General features: G+C 42.1%; 2 protein-coding genes across 2 annotated transcripts; both read left to right on the top strand.

Annotated features, from left to right (window-relative positions):
- The first annotated feature begins 5954 nt into the window (after window positions 1–5954).
- LOC120112524 lies at window positions 5955–8965 on the top strand. Its single transcript, XM_039132091.1, has 4 exons — window positions 5955–5962; window positions 6834–7122; window positions 8037–8078; window positions 8830–8965. The coding sequence occupies exons 1-4, from the start codon at window positions 5955–5957 to the stop codon at window positions 8872–8874; spliced, it is 384 nt and encodes a 127-aa protein (XP_038988019.1). The 3' UTR covers window positions 8875–8965.
- A 283-nt stretch (window positions 8966–9248) lies between these two features.
- Window positions 9249–11430, top strand: LOC120112523. The gene is made up of 2 exons (XM_039132087.1): window positions 9249–11335; window positions 11427–11430. Exons 1-2 carry the CDS (start codon window positions 9249–9251, stop codon window positions 11428–11430), a joined length of 2091 nt encoding a protein of 696 aa, XP_038988015.1.
- Window positions 11431–16549: the final 5119 nt, after the last annotated feature.

Genomic DNA, 16549 nt, shown 5'->3' with positions numbered 1-16549 from the left:
ATATTACTTCTCAAAATGTTTTTCACACTACCAATCGGGCCACAAAGTATAGGCCTAATAATTATGGAGACATTATTTGGATGGGTGCTGGCCCTATCTTGATTCATGGTTTTATTTTGGCTAATGGTTGTCAGTTGTTATATATAGAGTCATGGACTAATATGAGCAATTAATTATATAAAAAAGAAAACTTTTCTTTTTGTATGTACATGAATTGAGAGGAGTTGAAGGCAATTGTGATTTAGTAAGAGAGGGGGGGAAAGAAAAAAAAAAAAAAAAAGGAGATTCACAGAGAAATCAGAGTAAGTAGTTCCCAGTAGTAGGATAGAGGATTGAGTTCGAAGACAAAATGGATGTGGAATTAAAAAAAACCTATTCTACTCTACGTCTCAAATTTCTTAATGCTCCATTCATCAATCTTTTCCTATCATTGACTGCATTTCCACAACTTTCCCTGTCTAATATATGTTTCTATGCTCGCATCTCGCATTCAAATAGATGTCAATTGAGCATATTCTCTTTCTCGATGTTTACACATCAGATCACAACAAAGGCTCCTCTTTCATTCCTAGGATGCTTCGATTGCATCACACAAGCTGATCCCCATGTCAAAAAATAGTAGCAATGTACAAGATCATGTATAATTTGGGTTACAACCTTTTACTACGGCGTAATTTGACGGGGCCTAAAAGTGCTTTTCCAGAAAGCTTCATAATAGAGCTTCTTCTAGAAAATTGTTTTTAGCTTTCTACAAAAGCTAAAACAGCCTCTCGAAATTTTTACCAAACGTCCATATTTCATCTAAAAATATTTTTGGAGGGTCAGATGGTGCTTTTTAGCCTTCTAAAAGCTCTTTCAAACGTAACCTAGCCCTACTCAACTTCGGAATTACATAAACAACTCAAATAGCGGCAATTAGTTGGTGTTGCATCAACATCATTCGACTTTTGTTACTCAACAAACTGTTGGCTTTCCTATGCTGCACCTTATCTTAATGAAAATTGTAAACCAGAATCTTGCTCGCTATGAAAGGTGTAGACCTTTAAAGGATCACAAGTTTGTCCTGTTTGTCCGTTAGATTCCTCCTGCTCCTCCTGAAATGGTGTTGCCATCATGTGGTAACGCAAGCAAGAATGCTTAGATAAATAGTCACCGCTCACATAGCTCAACATCCTTCCGACGTGTTGAGTGTTCCTGGAGGCTGTTGTTTCTAAGGAAATTATTTTTCCAATCACCGTTTTTTACTCGATAAAAAATATTATTTTCTAAACTATACCATCTCTTGTAATAAAAAAATCAAATAATTGAATTTAAAAACATTTAATTAAGAAGTACAAGTAAAAAATAGCGGTCATGATTTGTCTTGTAATGGACCATTACAATACTAAATAATGCATTATAATGATGGACCATTATAATAACCAATGATGCATCATGATATTTTATTTTATTTTTTATTTTTTATTTTGTTGAATACATTGTTTCGTAGAATATAACTTCCAAAGCAATGTCTAGTAAACTTTATATCATTGATCATTTCATTGGGTTATACAATGATGGACATTAAAATCGGAGAAGTGCTTTGATTGCAAGGAAGCTATAAATAGAAAAGAGAAGAAGATGATGAGGCTAAGTATAGGAACATTTAATGTAGTAATCATACCTAAAACGTGCTTCTCTTGTCTCCCTATAGGGAGCAAAACATTACGGATGCAAATGGGCCAGTCCACACCCTGTAGTTAATTTTAGACAGTCTTGGGTTGGTCCATTGAAGCATATGTCTTCATTAAACCAGGCCCAGCCCATTTGCAATCCTTCCCCAGAGTTGAACTAACCCTCGAAAAGAATTTGCTTAGTCGAATAGAAGGTTTAAGGCCAGCCCAAGAATTGAGCATAACGGATTAATGGTTTGTTTAGTATAAATTTTAGCATAACGAATTAATGGGTTTGTTTAGACTTTACGGATTAAAAAAGAAAAAAAGAACAAATCTTTTTTCTAACCATTTCAATAAGAAAAGCTTTTTCTCTAACAGAAGTCAATACACCTGTAATTAAGCACAGGAGCATATGACAAGAAGAGATGATCAATGATAGATGTCGAGCCATGTAAGGGTTTTCTGGAAACCGAAATGAGAAATGAGTGCAAATGTACTTTAAAAAAAAAAAGAAGAAAAATTTGCATTTTTCATTCCCATTCAATTGAGAAAAAGGATATATGGTCTCATTATTTCTTCCCCTCACATGACATGAAGGGAAAAAGCCATTCCATTTAGATATTTGGACGTGATTTTTTTTTTTTTTCATGCATATCTCCTGCTTAAATTTCCTTCTTTGTTTGAGTTCTTTCGATGCATACTCCTGCTCAAATTTCTTTTTTTCATTAAAACGTTGTAAAACTAAAACTATTTTTAATTGAATGTAATCTACTATCTACTAAGATACATAGCCACCGCACAAAACCTCATATCTGGAAAAATATGTTTTAAATACGTGAAAAATAATCACCCCTTCTTCCTAGTTTTTCTTAAAAAATATATTAAAAATATATGCATTTGGAGAAAGAATACACAAATATTAGACTGTGGGGGCTTTCCTTCTCCGGCACAATTCAGAAATTTTGTTTATGGACTTGACTCAACAAATCTTTATTTATTTATTTTATTGAAGATCTCTAAGAACATGGGAAAAAGAGGAAGTCAACTAGGATTGAGATTTTTAATATTTTGTTGAAATTTTTTAAGATATATTCCTTGTTTCCATTATCAAATATATATATATATATATATATGAATACTTTTATAATTTTATATAAATATTTCTCGTTCTCAGGATTATACAAATTTTTGTCAATAATCATTTCCTACTCTCGATTTGGATGTAACTAGTTGGTGGCCTCACATACATTCACAAGCTGTGGCTGAATTGCTGCACGACCAGCAATGCACCACCACATCAACATGTATATTTTGGCACACCAAATAAGTATATCAACATTTTAAAATTGAGATAAAAAAAATTGGCAATTAGCATATCAGTTGTTGCATTTGGTTCGAGACTAGAATTAGAATCAGAATGAAAATTAGAATGATTATATTCTCCGATGTATTAGTTCATGTTAGAATTTGAATATTAGGAAAGAGTCCGAATAAAAGTCACTCAATTCTATATTCATTCTAAAGTCTAACTTCTTCCAAATAATGTGCTCTAAATTTCTTTTGAGAGAACTTTTTCATCATATTTTAACCATGATACTTGTGTATTGATTGTCCAAAAAATCTAATGACAATCCTTGCAAAAAAAAAAAAAGTTTCAATGGTGACTAGATGGTGGCCGAAGATGATAATGAACGGTGATGGCTGATGGTGAGGGTATACAGAAGCTTTAATCAATCATAGTGCTAGCGTGACATGAATATGGTGGTGATCACCCAATAGGAGGTTGTTTGATCATTGCTGCAAATGAAACTCTTTAGTATAAATTTGTCAAATCCATTTGTTAAAAACATGAAACAGGGACTATTTTCAAATATTTTAGCACTTGTCTGTCTGGCTTCTCCTCTATTTTTCTTCCCTTGGATTCTAGTCCAGTATAGCATGGTCATTGTTAATTCTAGTGCGGTGCCAACTTTGTTATTTCAACAGTTTGATATCCATGTTTCAATATCGACATGCATATTCTTTTCAAGTAGTTGCCTTATTGAAACATTCTCATGTCTAATAGAGAATGTTTCAATGTTTCGGAAAAGAACAAGACCAACCACCCCTCCACACAAGGTTTTTTTGTCTGCCCTTCTGTCTCGCAAATCATCAAAATTTAAACATCTTGAAGAGTTTTTCTATCGAATATTTTGGGCTTTACATCTCGAGCCATGGTTTTACAGACCGATCTAGTGAGCGTAGCTACAGTATAGGAAGAAGAGCTGGAGCAACACCTTAGTTTCTCAACTCGATTCCAAGAACCATGGATCTTATCATTTTCGGATGAATTGGGAACCAAGTCCATGAGGTATTGCTTTGCAACTTGCCTCATCCATCAAAGGCGGTTACAAATATTAAGATGAGTGATAAATCTCTATTATGTAGAAACTTATTCCTTATCATAACCATCATTAATCATATCCTATTACCATACATGAGGCTCTTAGCTTAAACACAAAATCTCGATTAAAATGAATAAATTAAAGAAAACTCATGTCGTGTTAGCATCCGGATGGGCTTAAATTGGATCAAGTTCAATATAAAGCCGACAACATGGGAGCTATTAAGAAATTAAATCCCTCTAATATTCACCTTATCTATTTAAAATTGCAAGTTGTCCTGTTTCTTTTGTATGGTTTTTTCTCATTAACAAACAAATTTAAATGGAAAAATATTCCATCCAGGCACAACATCTCCACTAAATTTCTCATGCACATATGGGATTTCTAGCTAGCCATAGTGCAACATTTCATGAATAAATTTTTTAATTAAATTGAAAAACGTCATTAACCACAAAACTATTTTCTTTCCTGCGTTGGTTTATAGTACCTGATCACAAGAGCAAAATATTCATGACAAAAGATTGTTTTTTTTTTTCATCAAACAAGCAACTAATGATACAAGAACTTTTCTCCTCGAACTTTATAGGTAGAAAACATGAAGTGGTACCAAACAAGAAAGATAAGAAGACAAAAAGACTACTTGAAATAGATCGAGGGCCCGCCTGAGTTGGGATCCCACGTCCCAGCCTCCCTCATGTATTCCAAATACCTCAAGAACTCGGGCTTCGTCACAGCATCCTTAGACGGCGCTTCAAGAAGTTTGATCACAGGGTGAGCTTTTATGTCCTTGTGGCTTGATGTCTTCGTTTTGGTCGTGGCGGCCTTCGCTTTGCTCTTCTCGCCGAAGTTGAAGGAGAACTGCTGGGAGAGGAGTCGGCGGTACCCTCGACGGTTCTTCTGATGGCCCGAAGCTTCAGACATTGCTGTGGAGGAAGAAAAGGTAAGGGGAGTGGGTTGGCGTGCTTAGTCTTCTGTGGGTTGTGAAAATGGTGAAGAATGCAAGTACATGTTGTTGAAGAGTTTGGAATTTGTAGGCTTGGATTTTGTGGAAATGGTCAAGTTTTGATGGGATTGATTAATCCAGCCAGCATCATTTTAACTATATATATATCCTCAAGAGATATATTTGGCTTGGTTAGCCTCCGTTGACATTGTCTCATCGTTGTGAGCACGCTTTGACGAAAGTAACGTATATTATAAAGAAAGTACGTTGCTAAGCTATATTTGAATGCCGAGTTACGACTCCTGCAAGTTGGCTGGGAAAAAATGAACGAGCATACGTTAGACCATATTTAGTCGCATTGGTCCCTTTCTCCTTGGCTTGAATGTAAGCAATATAGCACATACAAGGGGCATGGATCCTCCGCAGTACACGGATGACACCGCAGAGTATTGCAAGACTATAGATGGCCATCATAAAAAATGGATATCCATCAAATAAGACAATCTACAAGTGCATACCATATCATACACAATATATATTATTTGATGGTCATTCATATCAGGATGATAGTTACCTAAAGATGTACCGTGTTTTGCAGTGCAGCATGCATGCGCACCGCAGAGGATCCTAGTATGTTTATGAAAAAATATAGAACTTCATCGTTTTCTATAGTATTGTGTAAAGGGAAATGTGCCTATGCTTCCCTGGCTCTGCATCTGCTTCAGATCTATCCCTCCCCTTTTCTGCTCCCAACTTAAGTTTTATGTCTTTTTCTAATTAGTACTTGTATTTCCTTTTACATACATACATACATGTAACATAATATATATATATATATATATATATATATATATATATATATATATATATATATATATATATATATATATATATATATATATATATATATCATAAGTATGACACATAATGTGAGAGGTTTTTGAGAGTGCAGGAGGACTTAGTGGTGCGACCATGGCTTTGTAAGCTGATTGTAGGTAAGTATTGGAGGATCTATTCAGCTACCGGCGGACTTTTGTTAATGCTATCAAGGGCATTATTGTTGCCGTCCTGTTCATTTTATTATTGCATATGCTGTATAATTATCAGTGGATTAATTGAAAAGAGTAGAAACCTTATCCAGTGGACATAGAAAATTTTGTCAAACCATGCATAATTGGTTGTGATGTGTCATTTTGATTTTCTTTTATTTTTTAATCATTATCTCTGCTGCTGCCGGGTCATAACAATGAGTTCCAAGAAATTCGTATATATTTTGATGTTTTTGGCTCATAAGCTTACATTGCTGAGCTTGTAACAACACTATTAGTCAGTTTGAGAATACAAAATTAGAAACAAAGTTCATAAGATAGAAATCACTCAGCTACCGCCCACTTTGCCTAATTCAACGAATCTTTTGTATACTAAATAAATTTGATCAGTAGTTTAAGCAAGGGTCGAGTTACCAGCAATCCGCTTTGGTCCGTTGAGTCCAACATGTTCAAAAATAATCAAGCTATAGGTATTACAAAATAGAACTTTTTTCCCCATCTTTTTGGAACTATATTTTGATGGCGAGCAAAATTAATCTTTTATAAAACTGATGAAAAAATAATCCATGTCAAGCATGGGGAAAAATACCTACTAAAATTAAAAGACAAAACTAATTCCTCCTGTGCTTTTCCTTTTTAAGCTTATGTTCAATTTGAGAGAGTAAACACCCTTAAACTGTGTTTTACTTATAAGTATCTGACAAGATATATAGGAGTAGGCTTTTTGGAGTCTTGACAAATATAGTGTGAGAACTTGAAAAAGATCAAAATGAGGTTAGAATTGACAATCCTGGTTGTGAAGACCCGAACTGAAGTCGGCAAGGAGTGCCGACTTCAGTTGGGTCATCGTGGTTTGCCCACGAAGACCACGCCGGCCGAACGGCCAGCGAGATCTCCGCACGCCCTTCCCCTCTCTCCCTCTCCCTCTCTCCCTCTCTCTCTCTCGCTCTTTCTCTTCTCTGAGAGCCCCAACCCTTGTTCCATTTCATTTTTCCTCCTCATTTTCCCCTCTTCTAGAGACGGTCGCCGGAGCCGTAGGCGTCGCCGGAGCCGCCATCGCCGCCGGAGAAGCCACTCGTCGACCGCCGGAGGTGAGAAAGACTACACATTTACTGTTTTATGGATTTAAGAGGGGAAAGAATAAGGTTAGGTTAATCAATTTCATGCCCTGTTTCGGAAAGACATTTTTTTTTTTTTGATCGACCGGCCGACGGTGGCCGGCCGAGGTCAATCCGGCCGAAATGGGTTCGGCCGGAGGTGGGTGACGGGGGGCCGGGCTTCCAGCCCCGGTCTCTCTCTCTTTCCTCCTTTTTTCTTCCTCTCTCTCTCTCCTTCTTCTCTCTTTCTTCCCGTTCGGTGCCGCCTGTGAAGGTGGGGTAGCCGACGGCGGCTGGCCGAGCACGCCGCCGAGGACCACGGTCGGCCGCCGAGGGCCGACCACCAGCCACCTTCTTCTTCTTCTTCTTCTTCTTCTCCTTCTTCCTCTTCTTCTTCTTCCTCTTCTTCTTCTTCTTCCGCCGGCTGGGTGTTTTCCTTGCATCATTTTCTGTGCCCTGTTGGTGTCTCAAACCAGGCACAGATGAGCTTTGGGTGTTTCCTTTGCATCGAAATCCGTGCCTTAATGGTGAACCAGATTTTGAACCGGGTCTAAACTGTGAACCGGTTCCACCTATTCCGTGAATGGGTTCTGATTAGGGTCTGAATCTGAGTCAAGAATTTGGGTTGGGGAATCTGTGTTGGGCTGAGTTGAACCAAATTGGATCTGTGGGCTGGGTTGGTTTGGGCCCGAGATCTGATCTGGACCTGTAATCTGGTTTGGTTCAATTGGGCCTAATCTGTGTTGGGCCACAATTGGTTTTGGGTTTAAAGGATTCTGATTTTAGGGTCTATGTTTGATCTTGGGGGCCCATTCTTGGATCTATGAACTTAGGAGTTTAAGGGTTTGAAAAATAGTTTAAATTATGTTTCTTAATTAATTAAATAATTAATATTTATGTTTAATCAGGGGTTCGTGATATCTGTGGCAGGAATTTTTAAGCGAGCCCAGGTAGGTGACTTATTGCTTTAAAGTCGAATTATAACATGTATCTTGCATATCTTGATGTTATGGTTTATTCTTGGCATTATGTGTTAGAATTAGAATTAAATATTTATTTTTTTTATAAACTGCTATGTGACTTATTATTGGGAGCATGTTCATGACTTTGATTTGGAAATTCACGATGTGGAAAATTTATTTATTGATTTTTAAAGACCGCGTGACTATAGTCTAGACCCCGCCAATGGGATGATACGTTGGCCCTGTCGACTTGTACTGAGGAACTGGTTCCGACACCGTGACCACCGGTGATAGAATAGTGGCGGCACAGGGGTGCGTTTTGCTCTGCGGAGCGGCTCAGTGGAGCGTGAGATTGGCACCAGGGGGTGCGGCACAGTGGTGCGTTGGCTCAGTGGAGCGTGAGATTGGCACCAGGGGGTGCGGCACAGTGGTGCGTTGGCTCTGCGGAGCGTGAGATTGGCACCAGGGGGTGCGGCACAGTGGTGCGTTGGCTCAGTGGAGCGGCTCTTCGGAGAGTTGTATTGGCACTTCGGTGTAACCATGCCACTGGGTGATGTGGCCGTAGTCATGCGGTTGAGATATTTTGAGTCTCGGATCGGGTTTACAGATTATTGTGTGGATTTTTGGATTTATGAGTTTAGCTGCTTTTATATGCATTATGACATGTTATATGATGACTTTATTGCATGATGTCGCCTACTGAGCTGTTAGCTCACTCCTATTATTTATTTTTTTTCAGGTGATGACATGTGATTATAGGGATTACGGGATGGAGTGGTCATGATGTAGTTAGCTAATGGATATGGACTTTTCCTTTTGACATATGTATATATTTATGGACATTTGAATTGAAAACTGGAATTTATCTTTGTTTAGTTATTGATGATTGATCTGATTTATCTGCCTTGCGCGCCTGCGGGGTCCGCCCTGCAGGTGCGCGGCGTCTGCTCGCGCCCCGGGCTTCGGGTTCGGGGCGTGACAGATTTAGTGGTATCAGAGCTTAGGTTAACGATCATTAGGGACATCAGAACAAAAGAACAATAACTAATGAAAACCCTAGGAGCATAGGGACATATGTGAGGAAATAAGAGTGGGGTAGTAAACTCATAGGATGATTTTTGACTTAACCCTAACTTGTGGTATTATGTCTGTATCAGGATGCCGCCCCGCCGTGCTCGTGTACCACCTCGTCGTCTGATTGAGACGATGGGAGATGATCCGGCGACTCCTCGCCCAGCTGAGCGAGTTCAGGAAGAGGAGATTGCTCCGACAGTTTTAGACCGATCAGAACAGGATCAGGCGGGAGGATCGACCCCAGTATTGGAACTGGTCAGGGAGGTGATTGGGCTGGTCAGACAGCAGAGGGACCCACAGCCACAGCATCCCTCTGCTAGCTCGTCGGATCAGGGGAGGAGCATTGCAGAATTCCGGAAGTTGGCTCCTCCGGCCTTCAAGGGAACCACAGATCCCCAGGAGGCCGAACACTGGCTAGACGAGATGGAGAAGGCCTTCAGGGCCATGGGATGCACCGAGGAGGAGAGAGTCATATATGCTACTTATATGCTCCAGGACCGGGCACACCACTGGTGGGAGTCAGTGGAGCGGACCATGATACAGGATATCGGGACTGTGACTTGGGCTGGATTTCGGACGGCTTTTTATTCCAAATATTTTCCGTCCAGCCGTGTCAGAGAGTTGGAGAGAGAGTTCCTGAGTCTCTCTCAGGGGAGTATGTCAGTTGAGGATTACGAGGCAGAGTTCGATAGATTGTCTCGTTTTGCACCCTCCCTCGTCCAGGACCCTATAGCCAGGATGAGTAGATTTGAGGAGGGATTGAGACCCCACCTGCGTCGAGGCTTGGCTGCTGTTCATTGGACCGACTATGATGATCTTGTAGACAGAGCGAAGAATATGGAGATTATCTGGAAAGAGACGCAGGAAGCACATAAAGGGAGGCTGAAGAGGGCCAGAGATTCTGATTCGGATAGTGAGCGGCATGTACGTCGACCCGTGCAGATCCGTCACGGAGCAGGACAGCGAGCTCCACCTGGGAGGACTGCACCAGAGCACCGGGTGATATCAGGAACCTGTTATTTTTGCAGTCAGATTGGACACAAGGCCATTGATTGTCCCCGGAGACTGCCCAGGGTTGGAGCATGTTACAGATGTGGCCAACAGGGCCACAAGATGGCTCAGTGTCCTCAGACCCAGTCTAGGACTATTGTCTGTTATGGGTGTGGTCAGCCGGGCCACAGGATTTCTAGTTGTCCCCGGGCCGGATTTGTGCAGAGGCCACCGAGCGCTAGGGCTCCTCAGCGGCAGATTCCCCCTGATCCAGCACAGATTTCTCAGCCAGCCGCTCCCAGACAGCAGACAGGAGGAGGGTCTCGCACCCAGGGACGGGTATATGCACTGACACAGCAGGATGCTCAGGCATCCAACACGGCAGTGACAGGTACCTTATTAGTACATTCTACTTATGCATATGCACTATTCGACTCAGGGGCCACACACTCTTTTATTTCATCTACATATGTGCATAAGCATGATATATTTTGCTCACCCTTGGAGAGGGAATTATGTGTGAGTACCCCAGCTGGGGGTAAGATGATCACTTCACTGATATGCAAGTCTTGCCCAGTAATTGTAGAGGGTAGAGACTTGAAAGCTGACCTTATTGTCATGGACTTACATGAATTTGATTTAATTCTGGGTATGGATTGGTTAGCTATATATCACGCTACCATTGACTGCTTCTCGAAGCGGGTGACTTTCCGAATCCCTGACATTGAAGAGTTTTATTTTGTGGGTGATGGAGGGTGTGTCTCCTCTCAGATAGTGGCAGCCTTACAGGGTATTCGGTCTCTCAGGAAGGGGTGCTCTGTGTATATGGCGGCCGTCATGGATTCTGAGCAGTCGGAACAGAAAATTGAAGACATACCCGTGGTCAGGGAATACCCTGATGTTTTTCCTGATGAGCTTCCTGGTTTACCACCAGTTAGAGAGGTAGAATTTGCCATTGATCTAAACCCTGGTACGGCACCCATATCTAGACCTCCTTACAGAATGGCCCCGGCTGAACTAAAAGAACTGAAGGAACAGTTACAGGAGCTATTGGATCTGGGTTTCATTCGACCCAGTGTCTCTCCTTGGGGTGCACCAGTGTTATTTGTGAGGAAGAAGGACGGCAGTATGAGGCTATGCATTGATTTCCGGGAAATTAACAAAGTGACTATCAAGAACAGGTACCTCCTGCCCCGGATTGATGACTTGTTTGATCAGCTTCAGGGTGCCCAGGTGTTTTCAAAGATTGATCTGCGATCTGGATATCATCAGTTGAGGATAAAGGAGTCTGATATAGCCAAGACTGCCTTCCGCACCAGATATGGCCATTATGAGTATCTGGTGATGCCTTTCGGGTTGACAAATGCTCCAGCTCATTTATGGATCTGATGAATAGGGTATTTAAACCTTTCTTGGACAAATTTGTAATTGTGTTTATTGATGACATTTTAATCTATTCCAAGAGTCATACTGAGCATGAGCAACACTTGAAAATTGTTTTGAAAATTTTGAGACAGAATCAATTGTATGGGAAACTGAAGAAATGTCAGTTCTGGCTGGATCAGGTGATGTTCTTGGGGCATGTGGTATCTAAAGAAGGAATTATGGTTGACCCGAAGAAGATCGAAGCTGTAGTTGACTGGAGCAGACCGACAAATGTATCAGAGATCCGCAGTTTTCTTGGATTAGCCGGCTATTACAGAAGATTTGTAGAAGGCTTCTCTAGTATTGCTGGGCCCTTGACTCGACTCACTCGCAAAGGAGTGAAATTCGAGTGGTCAGATCAGTGTGAGAAGAGCTTCGAGGAATTGAAGCGCCGGCTAGTGTCAGCACCTATTTTGACTCTGCCAGTCACGGGTGTTGATTATATTATTTACAGTGATGCCTCCAAGAAGGGTTTGGGCTGTGTGCTGATGCAGAATGGAAAAGTTATTGCCTACGCCTCTAGACAGCTCAAGCCTTATGAAGAAAATTATCCCACTCATGATCTTGAGCTTGCAGCTGTGGTGTTTGCTTTAAAGATATGGAGGCACTATTTGTATGGAGAGACATGTCAGGTATATACTGATCATAAAAGCCTGAAATATCTCTTTACTCAAAAAGAGCTGAACATGAGACAGAGGAGGTGGTTGGAGTTGTTAAAAGATTATGATCTGACTATCCACTATCACCCTGGAAAGGCAAATGTAGTAGCAGATGCACTGAGCCGGAAATCTTCAGGGAATATTGCAGCCTTGATTACTACTCAGAAGGATATTCTGGAAGATCTGAGGAGAGCAGAGATAGAGGTGTATCTACATGAGGCTACTATGAAATTGGCAAACTTGCGAGTCCAGCCTACACTTATTGATAGAATTAAGGCAGCGCAAGTTGATGACCCTCGACTCCAGAAGATCAGGAAAGATATCGAGTCTGGTACACAGTCAGATTTCCGTATACATGAAGATGGCTCTTTGAGGTTTATTAACAGAGTCTGTGTTCCAGAAAATCCTGGTCTGAAGAAGGAAATCATGGATGAAGCTCACAGTACGGGATATACAGTGCACCCAGGCAGTACCAAGATGTACAAGGATCTGAAAGCGGTGTTTTGGTGGAATAACATGAAGAGGGAGATTGCCCAGCATGTATCGCAATGCTTAACTTGTCAGCAAGTTAAGATTGAGCATCAGAGACCAGCAGGTATGCTACAGCCTCTGCCGATTCCAGAGTGGAAATGGGAGCATATCACTATGGATTTCGTATCAGGACTACCTCGTACCCTTAGAGGTCATGATTCAGTCTGGGTGATTGTAGACAGACTGACCAAAACAGCTCATTTTCTGGCAATCAAGACTGGGATGACACTGGAGAAGCTGGCAGAATTATATATCGAGCAGATAGTACGGCTGCACGGAGTTCCAGTATCCATTGTATCAGACAGAGATTCCCGGTTTGTGGCACATTTCTGGGGCAGCTTGCACAGAGCTTTGGGGACCACCCTTAGTTTCAGTACAGCCTTTCATCCACAGACAGATGGACAGTCTGAGAGGACTATCCAGATTTTAGAGGATATGCTGAGAGCCTGCTCTATTGATATGAGGGGCTCTTGGGATCATCACTTGTCACTGGTAGAGTTTGCTTATAATAATAGCTACCAGGCAAGCATACAGATGGCTCCTTATGAAGCTCTATATGGTAGGAAGTGTAGATCGCCTATCTGTTGGGATGATGTGGGGGAGAGGAAGATCTTGGGTCCAGAGATGGTGCAGCAGACAATGGAAAAGATTCAGTTGATCAGAGAACGACTCCGAGCAGCTCAGAGTAGACAGAAAAGCTATGCAGATATCAGGAGGCGGGAATTGGAATTTCAGGTCGGAGATCATGTGTTCCTCAGAGTATCCCCTTCTAAAGGGATCATGCGGTTTGGAGTTCGAGGCAAGCTCAGTCCGAGATATGTGGGACCCTTCGAGATTCTCGAGAGAGTTGGATCTGTTGCTTATAGACTGGCACTTCCACCTGCTCTATCGGGAGTTCATTCTGTATTTCATGTCTCCATGCTGAGGAAGTATATTGCTGATCCAAATCATGTGATTGATGTGGCACCTTTGCAGCTTCGCGCCGATCTTACATATGTGGAGCAGCCTGTCCGTATAGTGGATAGGAAGGACCAAGTCTTGAGAAGACGCACTATCCCATATGTCAAGGTCCAGTGGAGCAATCATAGTGAGAGAGAAGCCACCTGGGAGCTGGAGGAGGAGATGAGAGAAAAGTATCCAGCCTTGTTCTCGGATTGAGGTATGTTTTTAATTTCGAGGACGAAATTTCTTTTTAGTTGGTTAGAGTGTGAAGACCCGAACTGAAGTCGGCAAGGAGTGCCGACTTCAGTTGGGTCATCGTGGTTTGCCCACGAAGACCACGCCGGCCGAACGGCCAGCGAGATCTCCGCACGCCCTTCCCCTCTCTCCCTCTCCCTCTCTCCCTCTCTCTCTCTCGCTCTTTCTCTTCTCTGAGAGCCCCAACCCTTGTTCCATTTCATTTTTCCTCCTCATTTTCCCCTCTTCTAGAGACGGTCGCCGGAGCCGTAGGCGTCGCCGGAGCCGCCATCGCCGCCGGAGAAGCCACTCGTCGACCGCCGGAGGTGAGAAAGACTACACATTTACTGTTTTATGGATTTAAGAGGGGAAAGAATAAGGTTAGGTTAATCAATTTCATGCCCTGTTTCGGAAAGACATTTTTTTTTTTTTGATCGACCGGCCGACGGTGGCCGGCCGAGGTCAATCCGGCCGAAATGGGTTCGGCCGGAGGTGGGTGACGGGGGGCCGGGCTTCCAGCCCCGGTCTCTCTCTCTTTCCTCCTTTTTTCTTCCTCTCTCTCTCTCCTTCTTCTCTCTTTCTTCCCGTTCGGTGCCGCCTGTGAAGGTGGGGTAGCCGACGGCGGCTGGCCGAGCACGCCGCCGAGGACCACGGTCGGCCGCCGAGGGCCGACCACCAGCCACCTTCTTCTTCTTCTTCTTCTTCTTCTCCTTCTTCCTCTTCTTCTTCTTCCTCTTCTTCTTCTTCTTTCGCCGGCTGGGTGTTTTCCTTGCATCATTTTCTGTGCCCTGTTGGTGTCTCAAACCAGGCACAGATGAGCTTTGGGTGTTTCCTTTGCATCGAAATCCGTGCCTTAATGGTGAACCAGATTTTGAACCGGGTCTAAACTGTGAACCGGTTCCACCTATTCCGTGAATGGGTTCTGATTAGGGTCTGAATCTGAGTCAAGAATTTGGGTTGGGGAATCTGTGTTGGGCTGAGTTGAACCAAATTGGATCTGTGGGCTGGGTTGGTTTGGGCCCGAGATCTGATCTGGACCTGTAATCTGGTTTGGTTCAATTGGGCCTAATCTGTGTTGGGCCACAATTGGTTTTGGGTTTAAAGGATTCTGATTTTAGGGTCTATGTTTGATCTTGGGGGCCCATTCTTGGATCTATGAACTTAGGAGTTTAAGGGTTTGAAAAATAGTTTAAATTATGTTTCTTAATTAATTAAATAATTAATATTTATGTTTAATCAGGGGTTCGTGATATCTGTGGCAGGAATTTTTAAGCGAGCCCAGGTAGGTGACTTATTGCTTTAAAGTCGAATTATAACATGTATCTTGCATATCTTGATGTTATGGTTTATTCTTGGCATTATGTGTTAGAATTAGAATTAAATATTTATTTTTTTTATAAACTGCTATGTGACTTATTATTGGGAGCATGTTCATGACTTTGATTTGGAAATTCACGATGTGGAAAATTTATTTATTGATTTTTAAAGACCGCGTGACTATAGTCTAGACCCCGCCAATGGGATGATACGTTGGCCCTGTCGACTTGTACTGAGGAACTGGTTCCGACACCGTGACCACCGGTGATAGAATAGTGGCGGCACAGGGGTGCGTTTTGCTCTGCGGAGCGGCTCAGTGGAGCGTGAGATTGGCACCAGGGGGTGCGGCACAGTGGTGCGTTGGCTCAGTGGAGCGTGAGATTGGCACCAGGGGGTGCGGCACAGTGGTGCGTTGGCTCTGCGGAGCGTGAGATTGGCACCAGGGGGTGCGGCACAGTGGTGCGTTGGCTAAGTGGAGCGGCTCTTCGGAGAGTTGTATTGGCACTTCGGTGTAACCATGCCACTGGGTGATGTGGCCGTAGTCATGCGGTTGAGATATTTTGAGTCTCGGATCGGGTTTACAGATTATTGTGTGGATTTTTGGATTTATGAGTTTAGCTGCTTTTATATGCATTATGACATGTTATATGATGACTTTATTGCATGATGTCGCCTACTGAGCTGTTAGCTCACTCCTATTATTTATTTTTTTTCAGGTGATGACATGTGATTATAGGGATTACGGGATGGAGTGGTCATGATGTAGTTAGCTAATGGATATGGACTTTTCCTTTTGACATATGTATATATTTATGGACATTTGAATTGAAAACTGGAATTTATCTTTGTTTAGTTATTGATGATTGATCTGATTTATCTGCCTTGCGCGCCTGCGGGGTCCGCCCTGCAGGTGCGCGGCGTCTGCTCGCGCCCCGGGCTTCGGGTTCGGGGCGTGACACTGGTTACAAGGAGTCCTAGTCAAACAAAGCTGACTATCTATTTATCTATCTATCTATCTGTCTGTCTATTCATCTACCTATCTACATGGCAGGCAGAAGTTTTAATAGTTGATAGCTTGGCCATCAAATTGGATGACTTGTACCGAAATGGGTGCTTAATATTGATTTAACCTAGCTAAGATAGAATGCTTGATAATATCAAAGGGAGTTAATTTGAAATACCCCAAGTCATCAGTAGGCATATACCAATTGAGATATCAAAATATTTAAAAGTATATGAATATAAATTAATAAACTATATTTAAGCTGATATTTTTATTTTTAGTAA

This window comes from Phoenix dactylifera, chromosome 11 (assembly GCF_009389715.1).
Source record: "Phoenix dactylifera cultivar Barhee BC4 chromosome 11, palm_55x_up_171113_PBpolish2nd_filt_p, whole genome shotgun sequence".
Classification (NCBI taxonomy): Eukaryota; Viridiplantae; Streptophyta; class Magnoliopsida; order Arecales; family Arecaceae; genus Phoenix; species Phoenix dactylifera.
The sequence above is the reverse complement of the archived record's forward strand: the minus strand, read 5'-3'. Positions and strand labels throughout refer to the sequence as shown.

Coding starts and splice junctions, on each gene's coding strand:
- LOC120112524 (XM_039132091.1), top strand. Junction 7,123..8,036: donor CCACTCGTCGACCGCCGGAG/GTGAGAAAGACT, acceptor ATGTTTAATCAG/GGGTTCGTGATATCTGTGGC. Junction 8,079..8,829: donor GAATTTTTAAGCGAGCCCAG/GTAGGTGACTTA, acceptor ATTTTTTTTCAG/GTGATGACATGTGATTATAG.
- LOC120112523 (XM_039132087.1), top strand. CDS start 9,249: ATGCCGCCCCGCCGTGCTCGTGTACCACCTCGTCGTCTGATTGAGACG.